This window comes from Scleropages formosus, chromosome 2 (assembly GCF_900964775.1).
Source record: "Scleropages formosus chromosome 2, fSclFor1.1, whole genome shotgun sequence".
NCBI lineage: Eukaryota > Metazoa > Chordata > Actinopteri > Osteoglossiformes > Osteoglossidae > Scleropages > Scleropages formosus.
Window position 1 is genome coordinate 306,322 of NC_041807.1, and position 27,880 is coordinate 334,201.

The 27,880-nt window shown below is 46.7% G+C and overlaps 1 protein-coding gene across 2 annotated transcripts; it reads left to right on the forward strand.

The window, feature by feature from the left end:
* The first annotated feature begins 110 nt into the window (after positions 1–110).
* On the forward strand, positions 111–27,695 carry arhgef19 (Rho guanine nucleotide exchange factor (GEF) 19). 2 transcript variants are annotated; one of them, XM_029259750.1, is made up of 16 exons: positions 111–706; positions 17,474–18,113; positions 18,278–18,688; positions 18,838–18,964; positions 19,220–19,302; positions 20,327–20,568; positions 20,938–21,098; positions 21,348–21,500; positions 21,679–21,808; positions 22,802–22,876; positions 23,186–23,275; positions 24,808–24,971; positions 25,295–25,453; positions 26,228–26,307; positions 26,876–26,980; positions 27,068–27,695. In XM_029259750.1, exons 2-16 carry the CDS (start codon positions 17,495–17,497, stop codon positions 27,223–27,225), a joined length of 2,757 nt encoding a protein of 918 aa, XP_029115583.1. In that variant the 5' UTR covers positions 111–706; positions 17,474–17,494; the 3' UTR covers positions 27,226–27,695. The 2 variants fall into 2 exon arrangements, with proteins under 2 accessions (XP_029115583.1, XP_029115584.1); XM_029259751.1 differs by lacking the exon at positions 111–706 and adding an exon at positions 1,003–1,020.
* Positions 27,696–27,880: the final 185 nt, after the last annotated feature.

Below are 27,880 nucleotides of genomic sequence, written 5' to 3' on the forward strand. Positions count from 1 at the left end.
AAGTCTTAGCAATGGCTTGCTTTCTCCAAGCAGACACTCGCTCATCCCATTTTCCCTCCTCTCTCCAGCTACCTGCATGCCTGCAGTGCTTTGCTGGAGACTTACTGGAATCCGCACACACACACGCACGCGCACACACACACACACACACACACACACACAGAGCAGTGCTACCGTCCTCCCCGGCAGCTGCTGTCTTCGCCCTGCTGGCTGATGGCAGGTGACACAGACAAAACTGGTAAATCAGTGTTAGAGGCGGAGGTGTAGACTTGCTCAAAGGGTAAGACTTTTCTTCCTGGCAACGTTAAGCAGCAGCCAAGAAAGAAAAAAAGTTAAAACGGGGGGAAGAGAGAAAGGGAGAAAGGAGAGTGAGGTAAAGAGCCAAAGAAGGACCTGCATTGTCGGTGGCCAGCCCAGACAGGGGTTTCATTTAGCTGTGTGTGTGCGTGTGTGTGTGTGTGCGTGTGGAGGAGGAGGAGGGGTTGGGAGGCACGGACTCTCGTCGTGGCGCCGGGAGCCCGGCTCTCCTCTCTGACCGGCAGCCCGGGGAGCCTGGTCACGGCGGGACCGTCAGCAGCCCGCGGCGGTCGCACAAGCGGGGAGGGAACCGCCATGGATGCACTAGTGCAGCCGAACCGTCCCGTCGCCTGGATTCCTGCGCCGCTGCCGGACCCCGTCCCGCTCAGGCGAAGCCGTTCCCTGTGAGGTACGCCGCTGTGTAACGACAGACTTGTCCTTCGCCGCTGACCACGTACTCCGGGGCGTCAGGAACGGGGCGCATGGGGCTTCGTGGTAACCTGAGCTTCCCTCCTGCCTTATTACCTTTCCTCCTGCTTGCTCCTGGCTGCTGGTCGCTGTTTATTTGGAGCAAGTGACACACTTCTGCTGTGTGTGTGTGTGTGTGTGTGTGTGTGCGCCATCTGGGACAACAGACGGGATAATTGTTTGCGGTGAGGGGAGTGCGGTGATTCATCGTGTACCAGGAGCGGAGCGCTTGGAGGTGCTCGGCTCCAGCCGGAGGTGAGTTCGGGCTGGCGCAGCTGCTGCTTGTGCCGCGGTGTGTGTCTCGTACCTTCGTGCCCGTTGGCAGCACCGTTTTCCACATGTCCAAGCGGTTACTACCTGACCTTACACACACACACACACACACACACACACACACAGTCTGAACCGCTTGTCCCATACGGGGTCATGGGGAGCCGGAGCCTAACCTGGCAACACAGGGCGTAAGACTGGAGGGGGAGGGGACACACCCGGGACGGGACGCCAGTCCATCGCAAGGCACCCCAAGTGGGATTCGAACCCCAGACCCACCGCGTCCCCCTCCCCCCGACCTTACACGGTACTATTAATTGTACTTACAGCCGCGACTGCAGAAACGTATTAGAAGGCGGCTCTGAAGCGCAACTTCATTTGCGCGGAACCCAAACACGTGCAAATTTTGTTGGTTTTTTTCAGCGAGTCTTTCGTATCACTTCATCAAGCAGTCCTTTGTATTAAGAGAAATCGGCATAATGTCTGCGTAGCCCTTCGGACTCGGGTTTGATTCAGCCAAGAGAAGAGGCTGGAATTAAGTCTATGAATGTTGATGGGTGACTAAGAGTGAATTCTGTGCATCTTTATGTCCATCTGCGTTTTTGATGTGTGGCGTATAGCATTTCTGTCCAGGTGTGGGGACGTATTCTGTCCGTTCACACATGGGGTGCTGGGGCACCTGGGCGGCGCGAGGGGACGTGGGTTCGATCCCCGCTCAGTCTGCGTGGAGATTACACGTTCTCCCCGTGTCTGCGTGGGTTTCCTCCGGTGCTCTGGTTTCCTCCCACACTCCAAAGACATGTTGTTCAGGTGTGAGTGACACAGAGAGTGTATGTGTTCCACTGATGTATGCATGAGTGACCCAGTGTAAGTAGTGTATCCAGCAGTGTAAGTCACCGCGGTGAATAAGGTGTGTGGGCTGATAACCCTACATAGAGTTCACTGGAAGCCGCTTTGGAGAAAAGCGTCTGCTAAATAAATAAATGTGAATGTGGGTTCGAGGCAAACCACGTAAATATGCTGCGTCGTACGGGAGCAGTGGTCAGCTAGCGAGCTTCCCTCCGAGCGCAGAGCGAAGCCGGCTGCTTTGTTTCGTCCGACCCGTAGCTGCCATTTATGACACGCCAATTTATTCTCCCGGGGACAGAAACAAGTGCTTGTGTTTTTTCCAGATAAGACTTTCTTATCTCTGAGATACTGCGCTGAAAGCAGGCCTTTGTGCTGTAGAATTTAGCGAAGGCATGCGTCCAGAGTGCGCAGTAAGTCCACAACCTGGGCCGACGTACTGGCAAACAGGACTATAAGGCAGCAAGGACATATTTTGATTTATATCCCCGCAAGGCTCTTTACTGCGATGCGTCCCTACCTTTGTACCTTTTACGCCTCGGTAAATCAACGGAGTGTAATATAAGCGCGGTACGTAATAAAGCGATTGCAATAGATGTGTACGCCGCACAGTCTTCTATAATAAACAACCTAAAAAACCTCGGCGCAGGCAGCGTTACAGTCGAAGGAGCTGGGTTTCAATCCCTGCTTGAGAAAGGTACTTACCTGAATTTGATATAGTAAGTATTGCCCGACTTTATACGTGGGAAAGTCATTGCAAGAAGCTTCATATACCAACCTCACCTTGTGACTCGCCTTGGACAAAACATTTGCATTTGCTAAGTCGTCTTAAATATTTTTAAGCCCCTTGGCAGAGGGCATTACGGTAGAACGCTACATACATGTACGTACAGCCAAGTGGAAGTAGCTCAGATATGTGAGAACGAGCTGTGAATATGTGCGGTGGAGCTCAAGGGGGGGAGGAAGAAATTGCCGGAGGTATCGTACCTTCTGTAAATACACACAAAGCCGAGCAGGAGGGTGTCGCCTCCGTGTTAGTAACTCTTGCCTTTTTCCCTTGGTCCTCTCAGATTGGGCTGATTTAAATCACTGCTGGGCCATTAAAGCTCAGCGCCAAGCAATGGGTGAGGGAGCACGGACTGGGTAGGTGGTGCAGTGGAAAGGGGTACGTTCTCGGTGTCGTCTGCATTCAAGCAAAACCGCTCGGTCCCCCGACCACCACCCGCCTCGCTTGTCTTTAGCTCTAGCTTTTCATAGGCAATTTCCAGGGAATGTGAGGAGCCCAGCTATGCAGGGAATGTGGAGCCTTCTGTTTAGGTAGGAACAGCCAGGGGGACATGAAAATGAACTTCCCATTTCCTGACTGGGGGGGGGGGGACGACCCCTTTCCCAGCCGCGGCGGGACTGAGCCGTCCCGCGTGAGCCTGTGCAGCATTCCACACTAATGAGTCCTTTGAGACCTTGTCTCTCCTACAGCTCTTAATCTGACTTTCAAAGGTGGCTTTTTTGGTACGCCCTGTGGAACGCGAGGGGTCCGTCTTAACTTCCTTCAGCGTATACCGCCGAAACAGTTGTGGAACCGATGGGCGGCACGATGGCGCGGCGAGCAGCGCTACCGTCTCGCAGCTCTTGGCTGGTGTAAGGATGTAGGTTTGATCCCCACTCAGTCTGTGCGGGTTTCCTCCGGATGCTCTGGTTTCCTCCCACAGTCCAAAGACATGCTGTTCAGATTCTCCCATAGTGTGTGAGTGACAGAAAGAGAGAGAGAGTGTGTGTGTTCCACTGATGTATGGATGAGCGACCCAGTGTAAGTAGTGTATCTAGCAGTGCAAGTCTTCGGGTGCTCTGGTTTCCTCCCACCCTCCAAAGACATGCTGTTCAAGGTCACCCATAGTGTGTGAGTGACAGAGAGAGAGTGTGTGTGTTCCACTGATGTATGGATGAGTGACCCAGTGTATCTAGCAGTGTAAGTCACCGCGGTGAATAAGGTGTGTGGGCTGGTAACGCTATGTAGAGTTCATCTGAAGTTGCTTTGGACAAAAGTGTCTGCTAAATATATAAATGTAAACCAACACTTCTTTCAGGTTCTATTTGTTATGCGTCATCTGAATTCATATTTCCCTTACAGTCATATGTCACAACTCATTGCCACCTCTCGTCTGTTCCTGTCTCCCCTTCTCTTTCTCCGTTTGCTTGTCTGCTGCAGCCTCCCCTTGTGCTTCGCTCCCGCTCGAGCGAAGGACCGAGGCCGAACCAGCCACGCCCCTCAGGTACGCGTGCGATATGCGGCGCGGCACAGCCAGACTGGGCCGCTCGCGCACCTGTGCAGGTGTTCAGTGTTGAGGGTCTACGGCAGCAGCTGCTGAGAAAGGCCCCGCCCCCCCCTCCCCTGCGCGCTCGCTGTATAATGATGCACCCACTCCGCCTGAGTCTGCCCCCATAATTTGACGGCTCCTGTTTTAGTGAGCGAAAATGTTCATTTGCGGTTCCATACTTGTTCTGCTGTAAGCTGTAAACCAAAACTTATTTTTTTCTCATAAATCTGCAAGTTGTTTTCTAAGATGTCGCTGGTGTTAAGAATTCAGTAATAGTTTTAGAGCAGTTTTGCTTAGCGTAGTGGTTAGAGCTCCTGCCTTGCACCCGAAGGTTGTAGGTTCAAATCCCTCCTTCTGGCTGTAGTACCCTTGAGCAAGGTATTCACCCTGAAATTGCTCATCTAAATTACCCAGCTGTGTACATGATTGTAAGTATATAGTAACTGTGACCTTAACATTGTAAGTTGCTTTGGGGAAAAGCGGCAGCTAAATATTGTAAATGTAGAGCTTCTTCTGCTCGTATGGTTTTCAACCTTGTGTCCTTCTGGTGACTGATGTTGTCATTGAGTCTCCGAAGATATTGCCCCATCATACCGAGAGCGGTGAATCATACATCTACTACGTACGTTCCATATCTTTTTGATTTTGTTTTTCTCACGAAGAATAAGCTTGAAGCCAAAACCCAATTAATTGGGCTGCCCACTATGCGCTGGCGTTGCCGTTGAACTTCCAGGTACCCATAACTGAAAAGCTGTTCAGCTGAATTTAGACAACTAAATTGGTGGTTGAGAGATAAGCTCTTCAGGGGTGACCAACCAGTTGAGAAATTGCTCTCAAGGGAATCATTGATTACCATACGTTACCATGCTTTACAGAGCAACACCACAGCGGTTAGTCCTGACTGAGGCCGTGGACTTATAGATCGTTGCTTCAAGCCTCACCGCCTTTGAGTAAAGCATTCATCCTGAACTGCTGGAGCAAAATACCGACCTGATCTGTCTGAATGCTTGAAATGCCATGGACTGCGTTGGATAAAAACAGAGAACGAGAATCAACATAAATTTTCCACAGCATGAGAGCTCCGAACCATTTAAAACCTGATATTCCAGCGTGTGTAATATGACACCACAAATATGTTTCAGCACATATTAGCTTGACAAATCTCTTTATCCAAAGTAACTTAAGTGGCTTAGAGTTTCAGACATTGACACATGTTGATATTCATTGCAGGCAGTCATGTAAAATGACATGCTCAAGGCTAAATATTCATTCCAGTTCCTTAACCACTGCGCTCCTGGCTTCTGAATCATACTAATATTTTAACTACTTTAGTGCTATCTTCCTATATGTGATATCAAACTTATAAAATTCATTTTTAGATGGCGGTTGTAGCCAGTGTAGCGTGTATTTTATGACAAGTATATTAAGTGATCTGAATTCGTACCTTCATTTGTAAGCTTTCCCAATACATTTACATTAATTCATTTATCAGATTTTTTTCCTTCCCCCCCCCCCAGATTTTTATTCACCAAGGTGACTTACGCCCCTAGATACACTAGGTCACTCATCCATAAATCAGGCGGAACACGCTCTCTCTGTCACTCACACATTATGGGGGAACCTGAACTTCATGTCTTTGGAGGGTGGGAGGAAACCAGAGCACCCAGAGGAAACCCACGCAGACACGGGGAGAACATGCAAACTCCACACAGGCTGAGCGGGGATCAAACCCACATCCTCTCGCACCACCCAGATGCCATGAGACAACAGCGCTACTCGTTGCTACCCTTAGACTGATAATCTCTTGTTATGATAAGTGCTTAAATGTATTTTTAACATTAAGGTTTTACAAGTGTACAGCTAACACAGAGAAATTACAGCTCTTCCAGATTTTAATGCATATGCTGTATTTAATTTAAAGGGGATTGATTCATCCCTTCAAGTCATTAAAGAAGCTTAAATCACACCCTCTTCAGTGGCAGTGTGTCTATTACTTTATAAGAGAGTTAAATCATGTCCCAGCTATTAACCCCAAAATTGTCCTGTACAAGACAAAAGCTCTCATTCGTTTTTTGCTGTTTTCCTCAGAATTTGTGTGGCTGTCAGTTAAATATGCAATGAGCATTTTCTGAAGAAATGTGCTCTTTTGCAGCTGTGCCCGAAGAAGGAGGGCAAGAGTAGAGCTGAAACGGCTGCGACACAGAGAGGCCAAACGTGTGGTCAGTTTCAGGGTGTGTTCCCTCCGATCCTATTTCCAAACAAGTCTCGTTTACCGGCATGCCCGCACTTGTATGCGAGATAAAAGGCAAAGTGTTCCTCCTCGATTCTTTTCGGTGTCCCTCTTTTAATAGCGAGGAGAGAAGGAAAACTGGCTTGGTCAAGCAGACAATTGCTGATTCAGCAGTTTCTTAATACCTAGGTCATATACAGAACTGCGCAGAGTGAGGAACTCGACAAATTTAGCGTTATTTTGGTAAGTCTTGGGAGATCTTCTCCTTTGTCAACTGTTTTAAAGAAGCCTTTTCTAGAACATTCATTCTAATTATGAAGGAGTTTGTATTTATTCGTTCAGCTGACACTTTTCTCCAAAGCCACTTACGGTGTAAAGGTTATAGTTATTTAGCTGTTTATACAGGTGGGTAATATTTGTTGGAGCAATTTAAGGAAAATACCTTGCTGAAGGATGTTACTGTTAGAAGTCAGGATCAAACCTGCAACCTTTGGAGCCAGAGGCAGTAACACTGATCACTTTACTACTAGCCGTGCCAGCATTTACCTCCTATTTACCCAGTATTTAATTTACCATATTTTTTTTTCTGATGTTTAAGCATTGTTATGTGTGGTTAAGGGGTGGTGCAGTGGGTTTGACCAGGTCCTGCTCTCCGGTGGGTCTGCGGTTCAAGTCCTGCTGGGGGTGCCTTGTGATGGACTGGTGTCCCATCCTGGGTGTGTCCTCTCGCGCCCTGTGTTGCTGGGTTAGGCTCTGGCTCCCTGCATAGGACAAGCGGTTTCAGATGATATGTGTGGCTGCCTTCATTATATTTTCATTCACATCATTATGTTCTCGAAAAAAGTTAATCCTTTGTGTGTTTTAAGCATCAGTACTGGACACCTGGCAACTGTTTTTGTGCTCGAGCCACCCGCACGTTTTGGACCGGGTGCTGCAGTCAGTGTTTCTGCGGTTTCTGCTCATGCATTTACTCCTGGTTGTCCTGATGCGATGTTAGCGGTGAGGTCAGCGGTGAAGATGTTTTTGCGTTTGCGCATGAGACATCTGTGCATCATGGTCTAGGACTGCGTTGACCGAGCTTGCCGGATGATGTCTCATTCAACCTTGATGACATGAAGATTTTGAAACGGCCACGATCTGGGTTTGTGACTGTGAGGTTGCCGCATCAGAACAGCAGGTCCATCTCCGTCATACCTTTCGGCAACATGTGCAATGTATTGTGTTACCGTAGTAAGTATCCACCTTCGTGCATTTAACCGATTAGCTGTGAGAGGTTCATGCACCAGCGCACCACATCGTGGGGTGGTGTGAGGGGGTCAGGATTACCATGCTTCTGTCAGTGGAAGGACCCTCCAGAGGAACTGTGCCACAGAAATAAAGAATTTCTACCTTTTTTCCTGACTGCCAACACGGAATAAAGGAAGTTAGGGTCGTAGGCTGTTATTAAATGCTCAAAACGAAGCAATCCGTGTGGAATATAAACGATAGGACAAGGTTCTGGCCTCTCACGGAATATTCCTACATCTCCACATTGCTGGGTTCAGGTGTTTTCCAGTTGAGAACCGCTCAGATTTTCTCTTCTGAAACTCGCCCAGAGACTCAAAGCTCGGTGCCTTTCCCCACTGGGTCATTACTCTCCTTCTTTAAAAAGGACTCTTGGAAGGTCCGCGTCTCTGATGGGCACTCGAAGCTGCCGAGTGGACCATCGGACCCTCTTTTATAGTTTATCTCGGAGGGGAGAGGAAGCCCGGATCTGCACACTCAGGCTCCGTGTCGGTTCGGCCGCTCTCGTCGCTCGTCTGCCGTAAATCCAGTCCCAAGCTGCCTCGCGATCGTTGATCAAGGAGCGACGTTCGCAACGCGTGATGTAATCTTCACGTACTTTAACGGCGTATATTTTTGTTTTTGCCTGCTCGTTTGTCGAGGAAGCATTGTGTATGGGCACCGTGTGTTTCGAGAGCATGAAGGCCTACCGGAATTGGAGAACGCTAATCTTTCGGAGAAAAGATAACAGCAGTATCTCGGAAATCCACATTTATTCAAAGTCCTTCACGGATGCGGGGACTACCTCTCGCCTCGTTTGTTGCAGTAGTCTGATGGTTAGTGCTGCTGCCTTTTGACCCAAAGGCTGCAGGTTCAAGATCCACCTCAAGCTGTAGTACCCTTGAGTAAGGTACTTACCCAAAATTGGTCCAGCTCTATAAATGGGTGAATAATGGTACCCTCAACGCAGTAGGTTGCTTTGGAGAAAAGCATCAGCTAAATAAGTAAATGTTGAGTTTAAACCTGTGATTATTGGGTGTTTTATGGGTTTTAATGTAGAGTTGAGGCTAAGCAGCTTGCTCAAGGCTACTACGGCAGCGTCCTTGTAGGGAGGCTTGGTAATGTCAGTCGTTGCAATATTCTTCCCTTCCTTTTACTTTGAGCAAGATTACGTAGAACTGAGGCCCCTGACCTCTGCCCTCCTGAGACAAAGCTGTGAGCCACATGTAGGCTGGGAGCCTGGATCTCCCACCGATGGTCAGACTGTTAGAGCACCAATGTGACTTGACACCATTATCTCACGCAAACAAAATATGCCCAGAGAGTGAGTCACAGGGGCACGCCACCTTCCCGGGCCTCCGTAAACACATGGAGAACATCACCTGCAGACAGGAAGGAAAACACAAACAGCACAAGGGCAGAAAGTGATGTCATCACTGTCTCAATTTCAACGGCCTTTAAAAGAACACAGGTCAAACAAGCTGTTTGGCCGGGTCAGACTATATAGAAGAAATAGTATATTCATCCCAGAATTTGTAATCGAGTGTGACATACAGTATGACGCTGCCATACATTTTTCTCCATTTTATTAAACATGGAGAAGATTTCAATTTCACGCCTTATATTATTATATTATTAATAATAATATCCATATAGTGCCGTATTGCCTCTGAAGTGGCGGTCTGAGTGAAATCCTCAGGGTCTGTTCCTCTGTGACTGTTTGCCATTTTTAAAATAATCTTAACAAATGTTTCTGCCCAAAGTGAGCTGTTCTTGCAGATGTTCGTAGCAAACACTTACAGATGCAGTGCTGCTTAAGTAGCACTGGCATCAGGCTTGACTGTTCTACCGCTTGCTCCCCGATCCCAGTATGAACACAGCAGGCTTTCAGTCTCTGGGGGTGTTTCTGTTTCGTTTCTCTCATCAGTGTCAAACCAGAATAACTGCGGAAGATTGCGGCGACGCTGGCGTCACGTCCTCTGTGTGTCCCCTCCCCCTTCGGCCTTGTGCCCCGTGTTGCCGGGATAGGCTCCGGCTGACCGCGACCCCGCTCGGGACTAGAGGTTGCTGACATTGGTTGGTTGGTTGGTTGGATTGCGGCAACACCGCTATTACTCTGTTTTACTGGAATGGAGAAAAGGCAGATTACTGTTACTAGGCAGCTGAAGAATGGACAGATGGCACCTCTTCTGAATACGACGACCGGATAAACGGAGTATTTGGTGTGAATGTGAACGAAGCTTTTGAACCTCTCGAATGGTAATTAAGACAGAGCGCAATAGTGCAGACACTTTGGTACGAATACAGCTTTTATTGCTAATTATTGTTGTCGCAAAAGGAACTAAATCTTTTTTTCTGCAGAAATGACTGTTTAAACAGGGCGAGCTTCAGTGGTATATAGTACTTTGAGGAAGTACCAATGCAACAAGCCTGAAACAAAAACAGGTATTTTAAAAGCCCCCCAAATCACGAGGTGGCAATAAACAGAAAACATACTAAGTACATAGCGTAGTAAATGTTTGTAACATATCCCTGTGCTTCCTGCTCGAAGTTAATGATTGTGTAGCCGGCGAGGAATTCACTTTTAAGCCCATTAGGAAATGGTTGTATCTAAGCGTTAACGTATGGATGCTGAGCCCCAGATGTCCAAGACCAGAGAGTTGCATGTTAACTGATAACTGATTACTGAACAACTGATTCCTGATTACCGCACAATTAGTATCTGGTTTGGATCTGTAATATAAGTCGTGGCAGATGTTGCGCTGGAGAAGCCGGTGGCCCACATCTGGATCCTCTGCACTTGCAATATGCGATGAGCCGAGGACTTCCGTTCTGCAACGACCCGTGGTGGGGAGAGCCTGGGCTATTGCTGATGCCACACTGCCAATGTGTAATATGAAGCCACAACATACAGTTTGTTATAAAAAAATGCAATTTATTAATTTCAAGAGCAATTGAATAGGATGTGTAATTTGTGTACACTTAAGTAAAGAAAAATACAGGCCAATACAGCGCCCTCTGTCTGCCTGGAGGCTGCACGAAAGAGCCTTCTGCTAAAAGCATCTCTGTCCGTTTGATATATTGGGATGGACACCGCTGCATGGAGTATTGCCCTAGCAAATGACCAGAATTTAGCGAACGCATTAAGCAGCAGGACACTTATTCTTCTTGGATAGATTGAAAAAGCAGTTGGAGCAATTAATGTCTAATATCTTCGTGTGTCCTGAAAGAGAGAGGTGCTCTTCTTGGGGCAGCTGGTACTGTAGTGGTTAGTGCTACTGCCTTTGGATCTGAAAGGTCCCAGGTTTGATCCCCCTCTCTGGCTGTAGTACCCTTGAGCAAGGTACTTACCCATAATTGCTCCAGTAAAATTACTCAACTGTATAAATGGGTAAATAATTGTAACCTTAACACTGTAAGTCGCTTTGAAGAAGAGCATTAGCTAAATGAATAAATGTTCTGGGGTTCTTCTTGAGCTCATTAATGATTTTACACCCTCCTAATGCAGAGATTTTCGCCGGATGGCTACTCATAGGTAGATTCAGCACTGTTCCGAACTTTCTTCATCAGCTACATTAGCAAATATAAATTTTAATATCATAGGCCTAGTAAGCAGAAGGGCCACCCGTTGCCTTCAGAACAACTTCAGTTCTTCTTGGAATGCTGGCCAATAAGTCCTAAATGGTGTGTATTTGAATACCACACCAGTCTTCAAGAAGAAAAGCCTTCATCTTTTGAGGGATGAAGGAGGAGGAAACTGCTTTGCACTTTGCATTCTGCACGCCAGATCTTCCCCTAAAGAATCAAGATGTTTTTCTCTGGTGACTGGGGAGGGCGTGGATGGCATTGAATTTGTGTGGGGACATTATCATTCTGGAATCCGGGAACATCATGATGGAGCAATTCTTGCACTATAGGTTGTTTAGAATGACCTCAGTTCCTCAATTCCTCATACACCCTACTCAGCCTTGTGCCCACTGTTTCCAGGATAAGCTCCGGACCACCGTGACCCTGATTAGGACAGACGCTTAATGGAAACGGATGGATAATTGTCAGATGCTGCTAATAAGCAGTCAGCCTAATATCACTCATCTTTGTAGGTGCCTTTGTAATTGTGATTTAGAGGCTTTTTCATGTGATGTTTCCTTTATTCTGTCCACCCTCATATATTCCTGCTTCATCATTAGCTCACATGAGTGGGGGGCATTTGGGGTTAAGGGAACTGTGTTGGTGTTCCGGGGGGGGAGGAACACTTGGGCGCATGTGTGTGTGGAGGCGAAGAGGGCAGCTGAACTGCGTTCCAAAGACACAATGGCTACCTGTGTTTTCATAGTGTGAAAGGCATTGTAGGAGGGTAATGTTCCACTCAGTGACTTTGAAAATGAGGACGATAACTAGAGGAAAGAATGCAACTGGTTTACTGTGAAATTTGGTTCAGGTTGATCTTCATGCAAAAAAGACAGCTGAGAGCATAGTGGTTAGAGCTGCTTCCTTTGGATTTGAAGGTCACAGGTTCAAGTCCCACCTCTGGCTGTAGTACCCTTAAGCAAGGTACTTACCCTAAATTGCTCCAGTGAAATTACCCAGTTATATAAATGGGTAAATACCTGTGATGATTGTAATCTCAACATTGCAAGTCACTTTGAAGAAAAGCATCAGCTGCCTGAATAAGTGCATTTGAAAACCAATGATAAACCTATATGTTTTCAGAGTCTAGTTTTGGGTAAGATGGTCCCCTCATGGGAAATTCTGAAATCATGACCTCAAAGGGCAAAGTATTTTTACAGTTCTGGACTTGAAACAACTTCTACAGCTGATTATTATTTGGTGGCAGGTAACATAGTGGTTAACACTGTTGCCAAGTGACTCCACTAAAAATCACCTAGTTGCATAAATGGTTAAGTCTGTGCTGGAACAAATGTAACCTGAATTTAAGAGCCCAGCTGGAAGATGTCAGTGAAATGCACCCAGATGGAATTATAGTGTGAGGCCAACTTAATTCACATCACTTCCATATGTTTACAGTTTCAGACTTCGAGGATTCCTTTGAATTGCTGTGAAGACCATATTCTCATTCTTTGAGCGGAAGAAAGTTAAGCACTTCAGTCACCCACGTGTTCACAAAGGGCATTTCAGGTGTCGACCGTAACAAGAAGATGCATTTCCTTGCCAGATATGTAATATTATTCAGTCAATGTTCCATTATTGATTGTGTTTTAGTGGCGATGATGTATTCTGAAGGGACTTCCGATTCCAGCTGTGTTCATAAATCTGAGGAGCCACTGCACCCAGGATAATGTTTGGTAATGCTTTATTGCATATGCTTTAATGCAAGGTAATGCTTTATTGCAGATTTTTGTGAAATGACTGAAGGAACATTTTTAGAACAGAGGTCTGTTGGAGTCTCCGTTTTACATGAGAGGCATTATTGTTTCTGTGGCCCTATTTAGTTAAAAATAATTTTAATTTCAAAGAACCTAAGATTAAGTGTCTTTGTTTTCCCCACGAATAAATAATTACTTGCAGTGAAAAAGTATTTGCCCCCCTTTTCCATTTTTGCACTTATTTTCCTCATTAAATTTGATCCGGTCTTTTTGTCGGTTCTAGTCGTAAGTGAATGGAGCCTGAGAGGAAAAAAAATTACAACAATATGCTTTTATGCCATTTTCTTGCTTAAAATAGCAAAGGCCAATAATTGGTTGTGCCATCTTGAGCTGTAGTGAACAGCTCTTTTCGGTTCTTACCAGAATATCTCAATGTGATTCAGCTCAGGACTTTGACTAGGCCATCATATAACCTTAATTTTGTTGACTTATGTGTATTTTTGGGATCATTGTCTTGCTACATGACCCAGCTGCACTTCAGCTTCGATTCAGACTGACGGCGTGACATTATCCTTTGAAATTTTTTGATAAAAGAAGGAATTCATGGTTCCCTCAGTGACAACAGGACAAGCAGGCCCTGTGGTGCAAGAAGCCCCCGGATCATTACACTGACCCTGACAGCCCCATCCTTGACTGTGGAAGAAGGGTCTCACTCTGAAATGCTGTGTTTGGTTTTTGCCAGATGTAATGGGGCCCATTATGTCCAGAAATTCCTCATTTTGATTCACCAATCTACAGAAAAGTCTTTCAGAAATCTTGAGGCATCCAGGCACTTTTCGGCAATCTGTAGGCAAGCTTTCGTGTTCTTTTTAGCAAGTAGTGGTTTCCGCCTTGCCTCTCTCCTGCATATCCCATTTTTGTACAATGTTTTTTGTTGTGGAGTCATGAACACTGACTTCAACTAAGGCAAGAGAGCTCTGTTATTCCCTAGATGTTTTCTGGTTCCTTTTGAGCTCATTAATGATTTTACACCTTCCCCATGGAGAGATTTTGGCAGCATGGCCACTTATAGGTACATTCACTACCGTCCTGAACTTTCTCCAATTGATAAATATGACTCTGACCGTGGTTTGATTGAGGTCCTGAGCCATAGAATTGACTGTGGACAGCTGGTCAAAGCAGAGGTTTTTGGAAATTTCCTTGGAGTATAGAATAATATGCCACAATGAACCTCTGTCTTACTGGTAAGGGTTTAAGTAGCAGAAAACTGTTTTGGACAGGGCTGGTGCAAATCAGGTCTGATTGTACTAAAAAACAGCATACTCTGATTACTCCCTTTATTTAAGTTAAATAAAGTTAAGGAGCAATTACTTTTTCACCCTTACTGCATGACTGCACATTTCCTGAACTCCCTTACAAAGGAAATCACATTACAATACTGAAATCGTTTTTTTTTCTTCCTGCATCTGTATACAGTAGAATCCAGGTTAACCAGTCCTTGATTATCCTGCCTTCCACGTTATCTGGTTTCAGGTATTTCCTGTCTTTTTTGTGCTGAACAGTTTGCAAAATGGTTTTGAATGGAAACCTGTCAGTTTAGAACTGTATGCAAGTATCAAGCTGTGATATTTGCCCCTCTGTAAACATCTTCCTACACACAAAGACCTGTTTTCTATTTTCTTTTCTTTAACCTTTGTTAGTTGCGTGCTGAACTGTGACAATGTAATCACTGTTTTTAGGTTTTATTTCAAGAACATTGAAGTAATTCTTACTGCCTAGGGTTGAACATGATTAGATTAGATTTTATATCCTTTATGACATTGTTTTAAATTATTAGGATTTTCTGTTGTCTGGCCCGCTTCCATTCAGGTTTAAGATGGATAGAGATTGTACTCTACTGTAGAGTAAACTGGAAAGGAGGCAAATATAGTCTGAACAACACTCTATATTAGAAAACTTTTTTTAATGTGACCACAAAGTTAAATGAGTCAGAACAGGTAAATACAAAGCAATGTCAAATTTGGAGCAATCTACATTTGTCTTTATGACACTAATTATCTAAAAAAAACTCTCCACAGGTCAGACATCTTAAATGTATATTATAATTCGCTTCCCCTCATAGCTGCCAGGAAGTGATCCGTAGGTGACTCATGTCCTAAGAGCCAACAGGCAATTTTCACAATGGGATTAGGATTACATGACACCATGTAGGAGAATCAGTTGTTTCTTTCAAACAAGGCCTCCAGGAACTCTCATGGAAATAAATTCCCCCATCAAAAGAATATCTGCTCTTTTACAGTCATGGAAATCCCAGTCTCACTTGGGTAATAACACAGGTCAGCCTGATAGTAGGAATAAAACTGGACTCAGGAGAAAACCTTTGTTGGCTGAGCTACCTTGGCAACACTCAACAGATAGTAGAAAAACACTTGACCTACTGTGATAAAATTACTTCTACAGACAGACCAACCAACCAACCAACCAATCAATCAATCAATCGTAATTGATTAGTAATTAAGTGTATAATGGCATTCAACTATTGTTGCCCTTTGATGATCTGTGAAAACTAAGCACAACATTTTGATATTTACAATGTTATTTGTTTACAAGTGCTGCATGAATTTTAATACTTCAAATATCTTGCCCTTTCAAAATTGCTCGGGATGTAAAGCAGATGTTTGACTGAATGAGTGGTGTGGAAGCTCGGTTTGCAAAGCGTGCAAAGCTGGATGAGCTGCATGTTATCAGTGCTTAACCGAGAAGCAGCGCGGGCTTTCGAACCTAAAAATTTACCGGCTCCACATCCACCCTAACCCTAAACGGTGTACTGGCTGCACATTAACTCACGCTTCACGGATGAATTGTCGCCTTTGCCTTCTGAAGGATGTCAGCCTGAGAGCTGATGGTTGCAAAATTGATGATGATTAATGTTACACGATGCCATGTAACATCAGTAAACTAGCTGGTTTCCAGTCAAAGGCTTTTACTGTCCAGTTTTGACATCCTAAATGGACCATGGCTAAGATAGATAACTGTCATTTCAGCTAGACTGATGAGGGAAATGGTCAGAATGAGGGTAGAGGAAGAAGGAAGAAGACGAGTAGGGGAGTGTGGGGAAGTAACATTTGGTGAGATTGTGGTTTTATGGAAGATATTAGATGTTGCTGAGGAAACAGCAGAGTGAAAGGTTGCAAGGAGCTCCTTGTGAGTTGTTAAGTCTGCGACACTTTTAAATGTCTGCCATCGCCATGTGTTGGGGGCATGGTGGTGCAGCTGGTTTGACTGGTGCCTGCCGTGTGATGGGTCTGGAATTCAAGCCCTGCTTGGGGTGCCTTGCGATGGACTGGCATCCAGTCATGGGTGTGTCCCCTATGTCCCCTCCCCCTCCAGCCTTGCGCCCTGTGTTGGCGGGTTAGGCGACCCTGCTTGGGACAAGCGGTTGTACACATTTTGTGTGTATGTGTGTGTGAGTTGTGATTGGTTGAGACTGTCAGTGTGACAGGAAGTAGAAAGTAATTCTCCCATGATGCATTGCGCTACGCATGGGCAAGATTCTGGACATAGTTAAATGAACTTGTTGTGTTCTGAAGTATTTGTTTTTTCTTGCCGTGTGGCTGTTAAAGCGTTGTGTCACTGCGTGAGAAGAGCTCTCTATAAAAATAAACTGAATTGAATTGTTCTGTAATTTTCTTAAATGGTAATTTTCTTAAAGTCTTTGATGTTCACTTTGCTGCTTTGTGTTGAATGACACCTCTGAATTTATTACTGGGGATGGGAATTATGTTGCTGGGATTCACACATGTGGGGGTTCACTGCCCCAATCCCTAAAACTGCACAAAGGCTAAGCATGAAAGTAAGTTGTTGTCGCTTGTTTAGTTTTTAATAAGCAAAAAACAACCAGGTAAGGAGCAAAAATACCACTCTGGTGAACAAAGGAGCATTATGCTTGTGCAGAAACCCAGTTCAAAACCCCATGTAGAGATGGCATTACTGCTAGATTTCTCCATAGAGAGGGCGGGGGTGGTAACTGATACTGCTGCCTTTGAATCCAAAGGTTGTTGGTTCAAGTCTCACCCACTGCTGTAGTGTATTTGCATTAGGGTGTGAATCCTTGGATTTAAATGTAATGATGCTTAAGTTAAATATTAGACTTACTGTATATATGGCAGTAGACAACACACATTTTCAGAACTGCTCGTCCCATACGGGGTCACAGGGAACCGGAGCCAACCCGGTAACACAGGGCGTAAGGCCGGAGGGGGAGGGGACACACCCAGGACGGGACGCCAGTCCGCCGCAAGGCACCCCAAGCAGGACTCGAACCCCAGACCCACCGGAGAGCAGGACTGTAGTCCAACCCACTGCGCCACCGCACCCCCCGGTCAATAGTATTGAATGCTTTATTATCATGAACCTGTTATTTCTAGTATTTTCCTTTTATTTTTCTGTATCTTTCCCAGGTTTCGTGGTTCTTCCCAATCATGATCCCTGGATGTGGATTTCCTCCTCCTCTCCTTGACTTTCAGCCCCATCTGCACACCTTCCACTGTGGAGGAGAGAGCTGCGACATGTGGATCCCAAGCTCACCCGAGTCCCAGGCTTTGACTGAGGCATGGAAAGACAGGCCCTTCCCACGACAGGGGAGCCACCCTGTCGCCGTGTGCCAACAGGAGACGTTGGCCTTCATCGGGTTGCACCAGCCTGGCGCCGAAGGCCCGGGCTCCCTCCCGCTGAACAGACACAGCCTAACCCCCTCGCCGGACCCCTGGCATCGGACATGGGCGGGTAGCGAGAACACGTCTGCAGCTACCAACACGTGCCACCTGGATGAAGCACAAGATCCAGTGGGCCGAAGGTGGCCCAAGATCCTTGAGCTGAGTCAGTCTGACCTCCAAGAGGTTGGGAGAGACACTGTACCGGTTGCCTCGCAACCCCCTTCACCACCAATCTCCACCGACTCCTCTAGTCCCCCGTCCGCTCTGGGAGAAGGCGAGTCACTTTCCTACGAGCGCTCCCGCTCCCGGGACTCTGGGCTACGCAGCCCAGACCTGTGTCCGCAGCGACGGACCTCGCAGGGCTCCCTCAAGGAGAAATCCATACGTAAGTGTGACAAGCTGCGCACCGCGCCTGCTTCGAACCGTTAGCTCGAGCATTCGGATGTCAAAGCTGGCGCTCGTATGACTGTTTGATCGATAATAGCGTTCGTTTTCAAACAAGCTCCTTGTTCTCAGGGTATCCGTCTAAAGCCGTGCTTCGTTTTCCAGGGCGTAAGATCCGGGTGTATTCCCCCGAGAGCTTAAACGACGAGCTGTTGAGCGGCCCCAGCCTGGAGTGCGAATACCTCTTCCCCAGACCCTCTGTGGAGGAGGAATTGGGGTTTCTCATACCTCCCTGCACTATCCCTCCAACAGGGGGGGGCAGAGAGCCGCAGCACAGCTCCCCCTCAGCTCTGCCCTTGTCCAGCAGAGGCCGGGCGACTCCGGCCGAGGGCCCCTCGGCGGGAGGCGCGCCTTACCGTCCCGCCGACCAGGAGCGCCGCAGGTTCTCGGCATCCGAGCTCATCTCAAGGCTCCAGCTGTCCCAGAGGAAGAGCTCCTTCGCCCTCAAGCTGGGCAAGTCCCTGTCGGCGCGCGCGGCCCCTCGCGACCGGCCGCCCGTCCACGGTGTCGCCCCCAGTGAGTCCGACGCGGCGCGCGCGGCTTGACGCTCGCCGGCACGTCTGCGTCTCGCAGCTTTTAGTACCAGGCGGTGCTGCGCCAAGCTTTGCGAAAGCGAACGCGAAAACGGGCGCCTCTCCCTCTCTCTCTGTCTCTGACTTCGGCAGACAAGCCTCACGGTAGAGACCACAGCTCGGGAGGTTCCGGTGACGGCGCCCCCCACGGCCCCACGGGAGCCGCACCGCCGGTGCCCCCTGGTGAGAAGACGGCGCATAGAGGGAGCTCCAGGCCGAGGTGATACACGAAAGGACCGTCACACGCGGGGTTGAAGTTGCATTCTTGATTTGTGCCTTTCTTGCTTTAACAAAATACTCCGCGTGTAATTCGGTGCTCAAGTATTACAACTAGGACATGAGTACCGGAATGACACAGGGTTTCGGTTTCCGAACAAACTGGCGTTTTCTGCCGCAGCGGCGAGCGTGAAACACAAATTTTGAGATGTCGATTTTGGAAAGGGTCACAGGCCCTCGTGTCATTGCTGTTTCCTAGCGGGAGGAAGGACTCTGTCGACGAGGACACGGGTTCGCCTGCTGGTTCCGGCTCCAAACGCCTCTCGCGGTTCCTGCCCAGCCGTAAGACCGCCGACAGCTACGTTCCCTCGCTCGTCTTCCTTCGAGCACCATTATCCGCACGTTCATGTTATTCCGATTCAATGCCGAGAGCAGAATAGGCTTTTGCTGAGATTAGCCTTAAATGCGACAGTATTTTACCTGTTCTGTACATCCCTGACACAGAAGAGTTTTTTCGTTCGAATAAATCGAAGGAAAACAAATGTAATTGTAACGCCAGCAAATTTCTATAATTTTCAAAAAAGTAAAAGGTGCCTTTGAAAACAATTATTCCTTTGGCAGTGATATAGATTTCAAAAGCGCAGTATAATAATAATAGTAATAATAATTAATAAACAGTTGTATTTATTTCTGTAACCACAATCTTTTTCTCAGCAACTTGCAATGTTTTTACAGCTGTTCGCCTCTTCGTGCAGCGGGGTATTCTTACTGTATCAATTCCGGGCAAGTACCTTGCTCAAGGGCGTCGTCACTTTGACCGTTGTGCTATCTGCCGCCCTGATAATAAAATGAAATTATTAGAAAAAATACATTTTTCTTCCTCTGTTTGAGAATTTACACATGCTAAACATCTTAGTACCCTACAAGCTCTTTTTTCTATTTATAGTCCGAATGAAAATGAAGAACATTATGCCTTACGTGCAGCTAATGGCATCTTGATCTTTTTTTTTTTTTTTTCCACACGATTTGCTGTTTCTTCCTGCTTACGTAAATGCATATCACGTTTACATTTACGCGTTCGGCAGGTGCTTTTCTCCAAAGGGATAAACAGCTCGGCAAACAGCAAACGGAAGCGCATCCTACAGACCGAGCGCTCAGGCACATGTACACGATTCTTGAAACGCAGCTTATTTGTTCAATCTACCGGTGACGTGTGAGCGAAGTAAAAGAGGCATAAGAGCTGTGACGCACCATCGTTCTCTTTCACTTTTATTTGAATCAAAGTCGTAACGCTTCCTGTTTACCTTCTGCCTCAGCAAACCCGCTCTCCCACCTGTTCTGACACCCTGCCCCCTCTTCCTCTCAGTGTTGCTCTACCAGGAGTACAGCGATGTGGCCATCAACAGAGAAATCCAGCGACAGCAAGGGCCCGAACCGGGAGGAGAAGAGGAGGGCCTCGGGGAAGCCACTCCACCCGAAAACTTGTCTCCGACCAGCTCGTTCCGCTCATCGCGGGGTTCGGCCTTCTCCTTGTGGCAGGACATCCCAGACGTCCGGTCCAGCGGCATGCTGGACTCCTTCAGCAACGAGGAGCGAAAGTTGCAGGAGGTGAGCGCGGAAAGGGCTGGCGGGTTTGGCCGGGTCCCGCTCTCCGGTGGGTCTGGGGTTCGAGTCCCGCTTGGGGTGCCTTGCGACGGACCGGCGTCCCGTCCTGGGCGTGTCCCCTCCCCCTCCGGCCTCACGCACTGCGTTGCCGGGTTAGGCTCTGGTTTCCCGCAACCCCTTCGGGACAATCAGCTTCAGCCAGTTTGTGCGTGTGTGTTCTGAGTATCTGCCCAGTAAACACTTCTGTTCAATATTTGCATTATTTATTTATATACCATATATTAGGTGGGGGTCTACTGCTCGGTGCATTACTTCAGTTTCCTGAAATGGAGAAAGAAGGACTGACAAATATGGATCTCCTGTCCACGGCAGGCTAAATTTGAGCTGGTGACGTCGGAAGCGTCCTACATGCGCAGCTTGGCCATTGCCGTGGACCATTTTATGCTGTCTCGCGAGCTAGGCGAGTGCCTCGGGGCCCAGGAGAGGCAGTGGCTCTTCTCCAAGCTGCCTGACGTGAAGGACGTCGGTGAGAGGTACGGCAAGGCGGTCGCGCCGGAGTCGTTCTAGGACGGTGCATTTCCATGACGTGCCTCTGAAAACGATGTTGCAAATAGCGAATAACGTGAAACAAAACCCAAGATTTTTTCCGTCCCGCCTACGTTCGTGTCCCCTCCAGCTCGGCGCTCCCGGACCGGGTCGAAGGAGATCGCACGAGAAGCCGGGGAGGACGGTGTCCTTTTGCTGCGGACGTGCGTTTCTGATGCCCGCTGTGCACTTTTCAGGTTTCTGCAGGACCTAGAGCAGCGCCTAGAGGAGGACATCCTGCGCTTCGACGTGTGCGACATCGTGCTTGCCCACTGCCCGGCCCTCCGCAGGGTCTACCTGCCCTATGTCACCAACCAGGCCTACCAGGAGCAGACATACCAGCGCCTCCTGTGAGAACACTGAGTTAACACGTAGGGCTGTTTCCGTACGGGCTCCGTCGTCGCTATTCGGACGGTGGCGTCGCTGCCGTTTTTCCGAACGTTTTTCGGCTCTCGAATTCCGTGGGCGTCGCCGTCCGAACGACTCGGCTCGCGAGCCTCACCGCTCCATCTTCCCCCTTTGCCCCAGACAGGAGAATCCGCGCTTCTCCAGCATCCTGGCTCGTCTGGAGGAGCATCCCATTTGTCAGCGGCTCCCTCTCACCTCCTTCCTCATCCTTCCCTTCCAGAGGATCACGCGGCTCAAGATGCTGGTGGAGGTACAGAGCGGCTTGTATCTACGAGGAGGAGCGTGCACAGCAAGGCCGTGCCGCTTAAGAACAACAAACGCACCATCCTTAGACACGTGCGTTAATATAATGGAAGCGAAATTATGAACAGTGTGCTGAGTGCAGGTGAAACAATTTGGGACAAGTTGGGGTGGCTAGAAGAGAAGCGGTTAGAGCTAGAGGCATCAGTCTCGGAGGGAAATATCCAGGCGTTGTCAAGAACCGCTTGCCCCGAGCGAGCGGGGTCGCGGCGAGCTGGAGCCTTACCCGGGACGCACCCAGGACGGGACGCCAGTCCATTGCAAGGCACCCCAGAAAAATGTGAAAAAGTACATTACGTCAGCAGAAGGAGAGATGAGACGCCGTTACCACGAGTAGCTGCGTGTAGGCTTTTTAAAGGATTATTAGACAGCCACACGTTTCTCAAACACGTGGGAAATCGGGGAGAAGCGAGTCTGAAAGACGTGAGTTTTGGGACCCTTACATGTAGAGAGAGATTCAGCGGTTTTGAGTGGGAGGGGAATGTCATTCCACCACAAGAGAGCCAGAACTGCAGACTTGTGCGCTTTTGATTTTGGACCTTGAATAATTGTAATGCATGAAAACAACCATTTCATTGATGAAGGGCGGAGACCTGCATTGTAGCTCCAAGTTACCGTGACTTAGACCGCCGTTTCGCTTCCTTTTGCTCTTCGTGAACCTCGTCAATATTCTGCCCTTTGGAAATGACCGACTTGAATACCACACTCACCCACTATCGATAATCACTCGTCCAAGTCGGCGTTGCGGTGGTCCGGAGTCTTTCCCGGAAGCACAGGGCACCAGGATAGTCAGGATAGAGGACTGCAGGGTTGCGAGACACATGTTCACAAATTTTCGGAGGCATCCAAAATCTTTTGCGAACTGCAACGCTACACATTCGTGCTTTTCTGCTCACGTTTTTTTTTTTTTTTTTTCGTTTTCCACTTTATTATTTTTCCCTAGAATATTTTGAAAAGAACCACCCCTGGCTCTCGAGATGAAGACACTGCTACCAAGGCTTTTAATGAGCTGAAAAAGGTGACATCACCACACGATTACATTGTATCAAATAGCTGTATGTGTCTGTAAAGATATAGGTTGTACCTCTGCAGCTTTATGATTTGGTGAAATAAAATAAAACCATTGTTCATTTTATAATTATTTGTTAAAGTTTGTTCTAACAGAGCTCTGGCTAATGTTCTACAACGCCGAGGTCAAAAACCCATCACGGAGTTCTCAGTTTTCTTAGAATTGGTCCGCAGCAGCAAAAAAAAACGAGTAAGAATAAGAACATTGTTGTATTGAAAAGACCGAAGTACGCATTGCGTCCTTTGTGTGTTTTGGCAGATCATAAAAGAGTGTAACTCCAGTGTTCAGTCAATGAAGAGAACGGAAGAACTCATCCATCTGAATAAGAAAATCCACTTTGAGGGCAAGGTGAGGGTAAACGTAGTCTGTCAAGCGAAGAAAACCGACAATTTATCACCAACTCCGACACAAAATGTTAAGCTTATGATCCCAACATGGATGCTTTGGTCAAATTTTGATCTCTACCTAACTCCCAGTGTCCTAGAAGATGTCTCAGACCAGGACATACGAAGCAGGCACATCTCCAAGCTCAGATGAACTTATTAGAGCACCCACCTTTAATCTACAATCTGCACTGTGGTAACCTGTGAAACCTGTGTACTTTGGGTATCAAATATGGTTTCGATTTTCACAGAAGGGTTTCCAGTAAAACTCGTTCAGGTTCTGACACACCTGACCTAAATCTTATGCCCAGAAGAGGGACAGGAAGCTTCGAGTTTTTTCTTGGCGGTGTACAATACCTCACAGTGGCTGAGTGGACGAATCTCCCTCCTTGTTTCATTAGTGTCGCGCTCCGCGTTCCACGTGAAATTCCGCTGAAATCAGTCCATGTACATTTGTGTCACTGCCTGATTTGTTGAACTATTTGGCCCAGAGATAAATTTTTGTAGTAGTTTTAATGTTGCAGCATCCTTTAAAATTAAGTGCTTATGATGCACTTCATTATACACTATCCTATAGCACTAAAGTATACTGTTCTATTCTATGGAATAAAGCGTAGATAAATCCCTTATGTTCGACTTCATCTGTGACTTATGATGTAGAAAATGTTTCCCTCTATCAGGTAAAATGTGACATTTGCATTTTGAATACTCCGGGGAAATAATACTTCAGCTAATAATTCGTTATCAGACATTATCTGATAAAGTGCTTGATGGAGAGCAAGTTTATGATCATTTCAATTAGTTTTTTTTTTTTGCCATTTGTTTATATTGCACCCTGACTATGGGCATGACAACATACTTGAAAATCTTGAATTAATAGATATGTTTCTCTAAAATCTAGATTGATTGATAGATTAACACTTATTAACTGCTACAACTACTTTTGCTGTCATGCTGTTGCGGTTTCTAAAATGTTTTAGAAGTGGTGGCACGGTGAGTAGCGCTTCTCTCTCGAAGCGCCTGGGTGGTGTGACAGGACATGGGTTCAATTCTTGTGTCATCCTTGTCTGTGTGAAGTTGGCACGTTCTCCCTGTGTCTGCGTGGGTTTCCTCCGGGTGCTCTGGTTTCCTCCCACACTCCAACAATATGCTGTTCAGGTTCACCCATATTGTGTGAGTGACAGAGAGTGTGTTCCACTGATGTATGGATGAGTGACCCACTGAAGTAGTGTATCTAGTAGACTGAATGAGAAAGGAAATGAAGGTTTTAACTTTAAAGGTAACATTTTTAAGCCAGTTGAAGCTGTATGAAGTAACTATGATATGGAAATGAAATGTGGAATATGACCTGTAGCTCACTAGCTACCTCACTGCAGTAAAAATCCAAGACAAGACTAGCAAAGAGCATTATAGCTAGAAAAAGTGACCTTTGGTGGTGCATCCCTGTATTAATATGTACAGTAAATATGGAAATATTCCTGTGTTTCTTTTGTTCAGATTTTCCCCCTAATCTCACAGTCCCGATGGCTTGTGAAACACGGCGAACTGTGTGAAGTGGACACACAGACTATGAGTATTTCCGGGTCAAAGCTCAAGTTGCCGACACGGCCGGTCTACCTACACCTCTTCAACGATTGCCTTTTGCTGTCAAAGAAGAAAGAGTGAGTAACAGGGAGAGGGATCGGCATGTGCACAGGGAAGGACGAAAAACTTGGTGGAAGGTAGCGAATGCATCACCGTAGTAATGTTTGATGCTGACATGGCGGTGTACTCTTCCTTATGCCCTATGCGGCTGGGATAGTGTCTGGATGAGCACAGCTCTAATTAGGACGAGCAGTTATTGACAATGAATAAATAAATCACAGCACCACTCTTTTTTGCTTCTTAGGTCGGTAAAGTCTTAATTTCTTCCATAACGTACTTGACGTGATTCGTAGACCTTTGGACTCACGATCAATGAGGTAACCCCCTCTCTCCTCTCTAGCACCTGGAAGTTTGTAGTGTTTGTACATGCCAAGATTGGAGAGCTGAAGGTGAAAGACATTAGCCAGAAGCTGCAGGGCATCTCAGGGTACATCTTCCACTTGCAGCTCTGTGAGGGTCAGCTGCTGAAGCACCAGATCCTGCTGAAGGCTCGCACCGAGTAAGTTGGCTAAGCCTGCGGAAATGTTCCTATCCAGCACCGTTTACTCCACCTAGACCGCTAAAATGAAAATGTCTTGGAACCCTGGTGGTAGCAATTGTATTATAGGAACTCTAGCTACCACATGAGAAGAAGGTATTCAAACACACACACACACACATTGGCTGAAGCCACTCATCCCAAGCGGGGTCGCAGCGAACCAGAGCCTAATCCAGCAACATAGGGTGCAAGGCTGGAAAGAGAGGTGACACACCCAGGACGGGATGCCAGTCCATTGGAGGGAACCTCAAGTGGGACTCAAACCGCAGACCTAATGGAGAGCAGGACCTGGCCACCCCCCCATTCAAAAATATATAATCCATATAATGTTTCCCCAATATTTTCTGTTAATTAGAGAAACAAAAGAACCTGTGGATGAAACACTATTAGAATCCTGATTTTTTTAAAATTATTTCAAGCAATAGATTGTTTTCTACTACTGGTAAATACTTTACCAATTTCTTTCACCAAGGCATACAGTTTCTTAATCATATTTAATGAATTTCAAGTTGCTTTGTCAGTCTTCTGTTAATCACATATCGATTGAATCCAAGTCATTCAATTGAATGTTTTGCTCAAAGCTACAGTGTAACAGCTGTTTCCTTCTTGGAAAATGAACTGGCAAAATTCTTTAGCTGCTACTCGTATGTTTGCTCTTTCTAACGCCACCTTTCTGAGCCAGGATTTTCAAGACCATTTGAAACGGACCACTGGATGAGTGTGGTGTCTCTACAGGAGTGAGAAACAGCGGTGGATCACAGCCATGGTGCCCTCAGATCCTGAGATGAGTGGAGACCAGATCATTGAGAACGGAGGTAAGCGTATGCAAGACAGCGAGCTTTCATGTTTTCCATCCGCGATTTCAAGGGTTGATTGTCTTAGACGGTCAGCAGCTACCCCTATACTCACGCACACACGCACGCAGAGTCTGAAACCGTTCGTCCCAAGCGGGGTCGCAGCGAACCAGAGCCTAACCCGGAAGCACAAGGCGAAAGGCCAGATGGGGAGGGGACACACCCAGGACGGGACGCCAGTCCGTCGTAAGGCACCCCAAGAAGGACTCGTACCCCAGGCCCACCAGAGAGCAGGACCCGGCCAAACCCGTTGCACCACCGCACCGCCCACTACCCATATACTGCTCCATATATTCATTAGAGATTCAAAGCTGATTCAAAACTCATGAATGAATGAATGAATGAAGTAAGGAAGGAAGGAAAGTTTATTGTGGAAAAGCTGAGTGAAATGTTTGATATTATGCTGCTTACAGTGAAATCTACGTGCAACACGTGTAATCTAGACTTGAGAGGCTTGTTTAGCAGGTGCGCCTTTTTAAAGATTTTAAAGAACCACAGGAACCTTGCTGGCTTCCTGTCTATCTTGCAGATCTCTCTCAAGTTCAGTGTATGAAGAGCTACCAGGCTGTCGAGCATGATGAACTTACGCTTGAGAAGGCTGACGTTCTGCAAGTGAAGAATATCACCAGTGATGGTAACACTATGATGCTACACTTGGTGACTTCCGATTTTTTTGAGATGAGACGATTGGTTTTAAAATTCTTGTATTTTTATACCACAGGGTGGGTTGAGGGGATCCGGTTGTCTGATGGTGAGCGGGGCTGGTTCCCCAAGACCTACGTGGAGGAGATCACAAGTCGCAGTGCCCGGATGCGTAACCTCAGAGAGAAAAACCGTATCAAGTGTGCCACTCAGAAGCTGGAGGAAGAGTTTCTTTGAGGACTGCTTACGCTCTCAAATGCTGTTGCCCTGTGATGGCAGAGCAGTGCAATCGCAAAGCATTTGGTTGGTGCCTTCAAACTGAGATAGCCTGCATCTTTGACTTTTTGCATGCCTGCTTCACAGATTGCCTTCATTTTCACATCTGCATTGACCAACGTGGAGAGTCAATATCACAGGCCCAAAGATTACCGCTGCATGGACCCTGTTGGTTGCTTCTTCACTCAGTCTTATGAGATTCAGCAATAACTTTGTATATCTGATACTCGTTCATCATACTTATGATCTTCACAGACTGAGAGGCTGAAGCACAGAAAAAGTGTTAACTGTTAATCTTATTAATTTAAGCGTTTTCCCACAGAGGCGCGGTCCGTTTTAGATCTGGGTTTTAATTTTGGGTTGTAATTAATTAATTAAAATATGCAAGATTAACTGATGCCAGGAGCAATCAAAATCAATGTAATAATTTATCTGAATGCTAGTTCTAAGACTGAAAACACATAAATATACTCCATATGGCAGCATGCTGTTTAAAAGTCATGTCTCTTGGTCAGTGCAAGAAGTGTTTTCACTTAGTAAATGTTATTGAATCTTTTTCTATGGGAAATAAATCCAGAATATTGAACCTTTTGCTTATGTCATGTCTTTAAAAAAT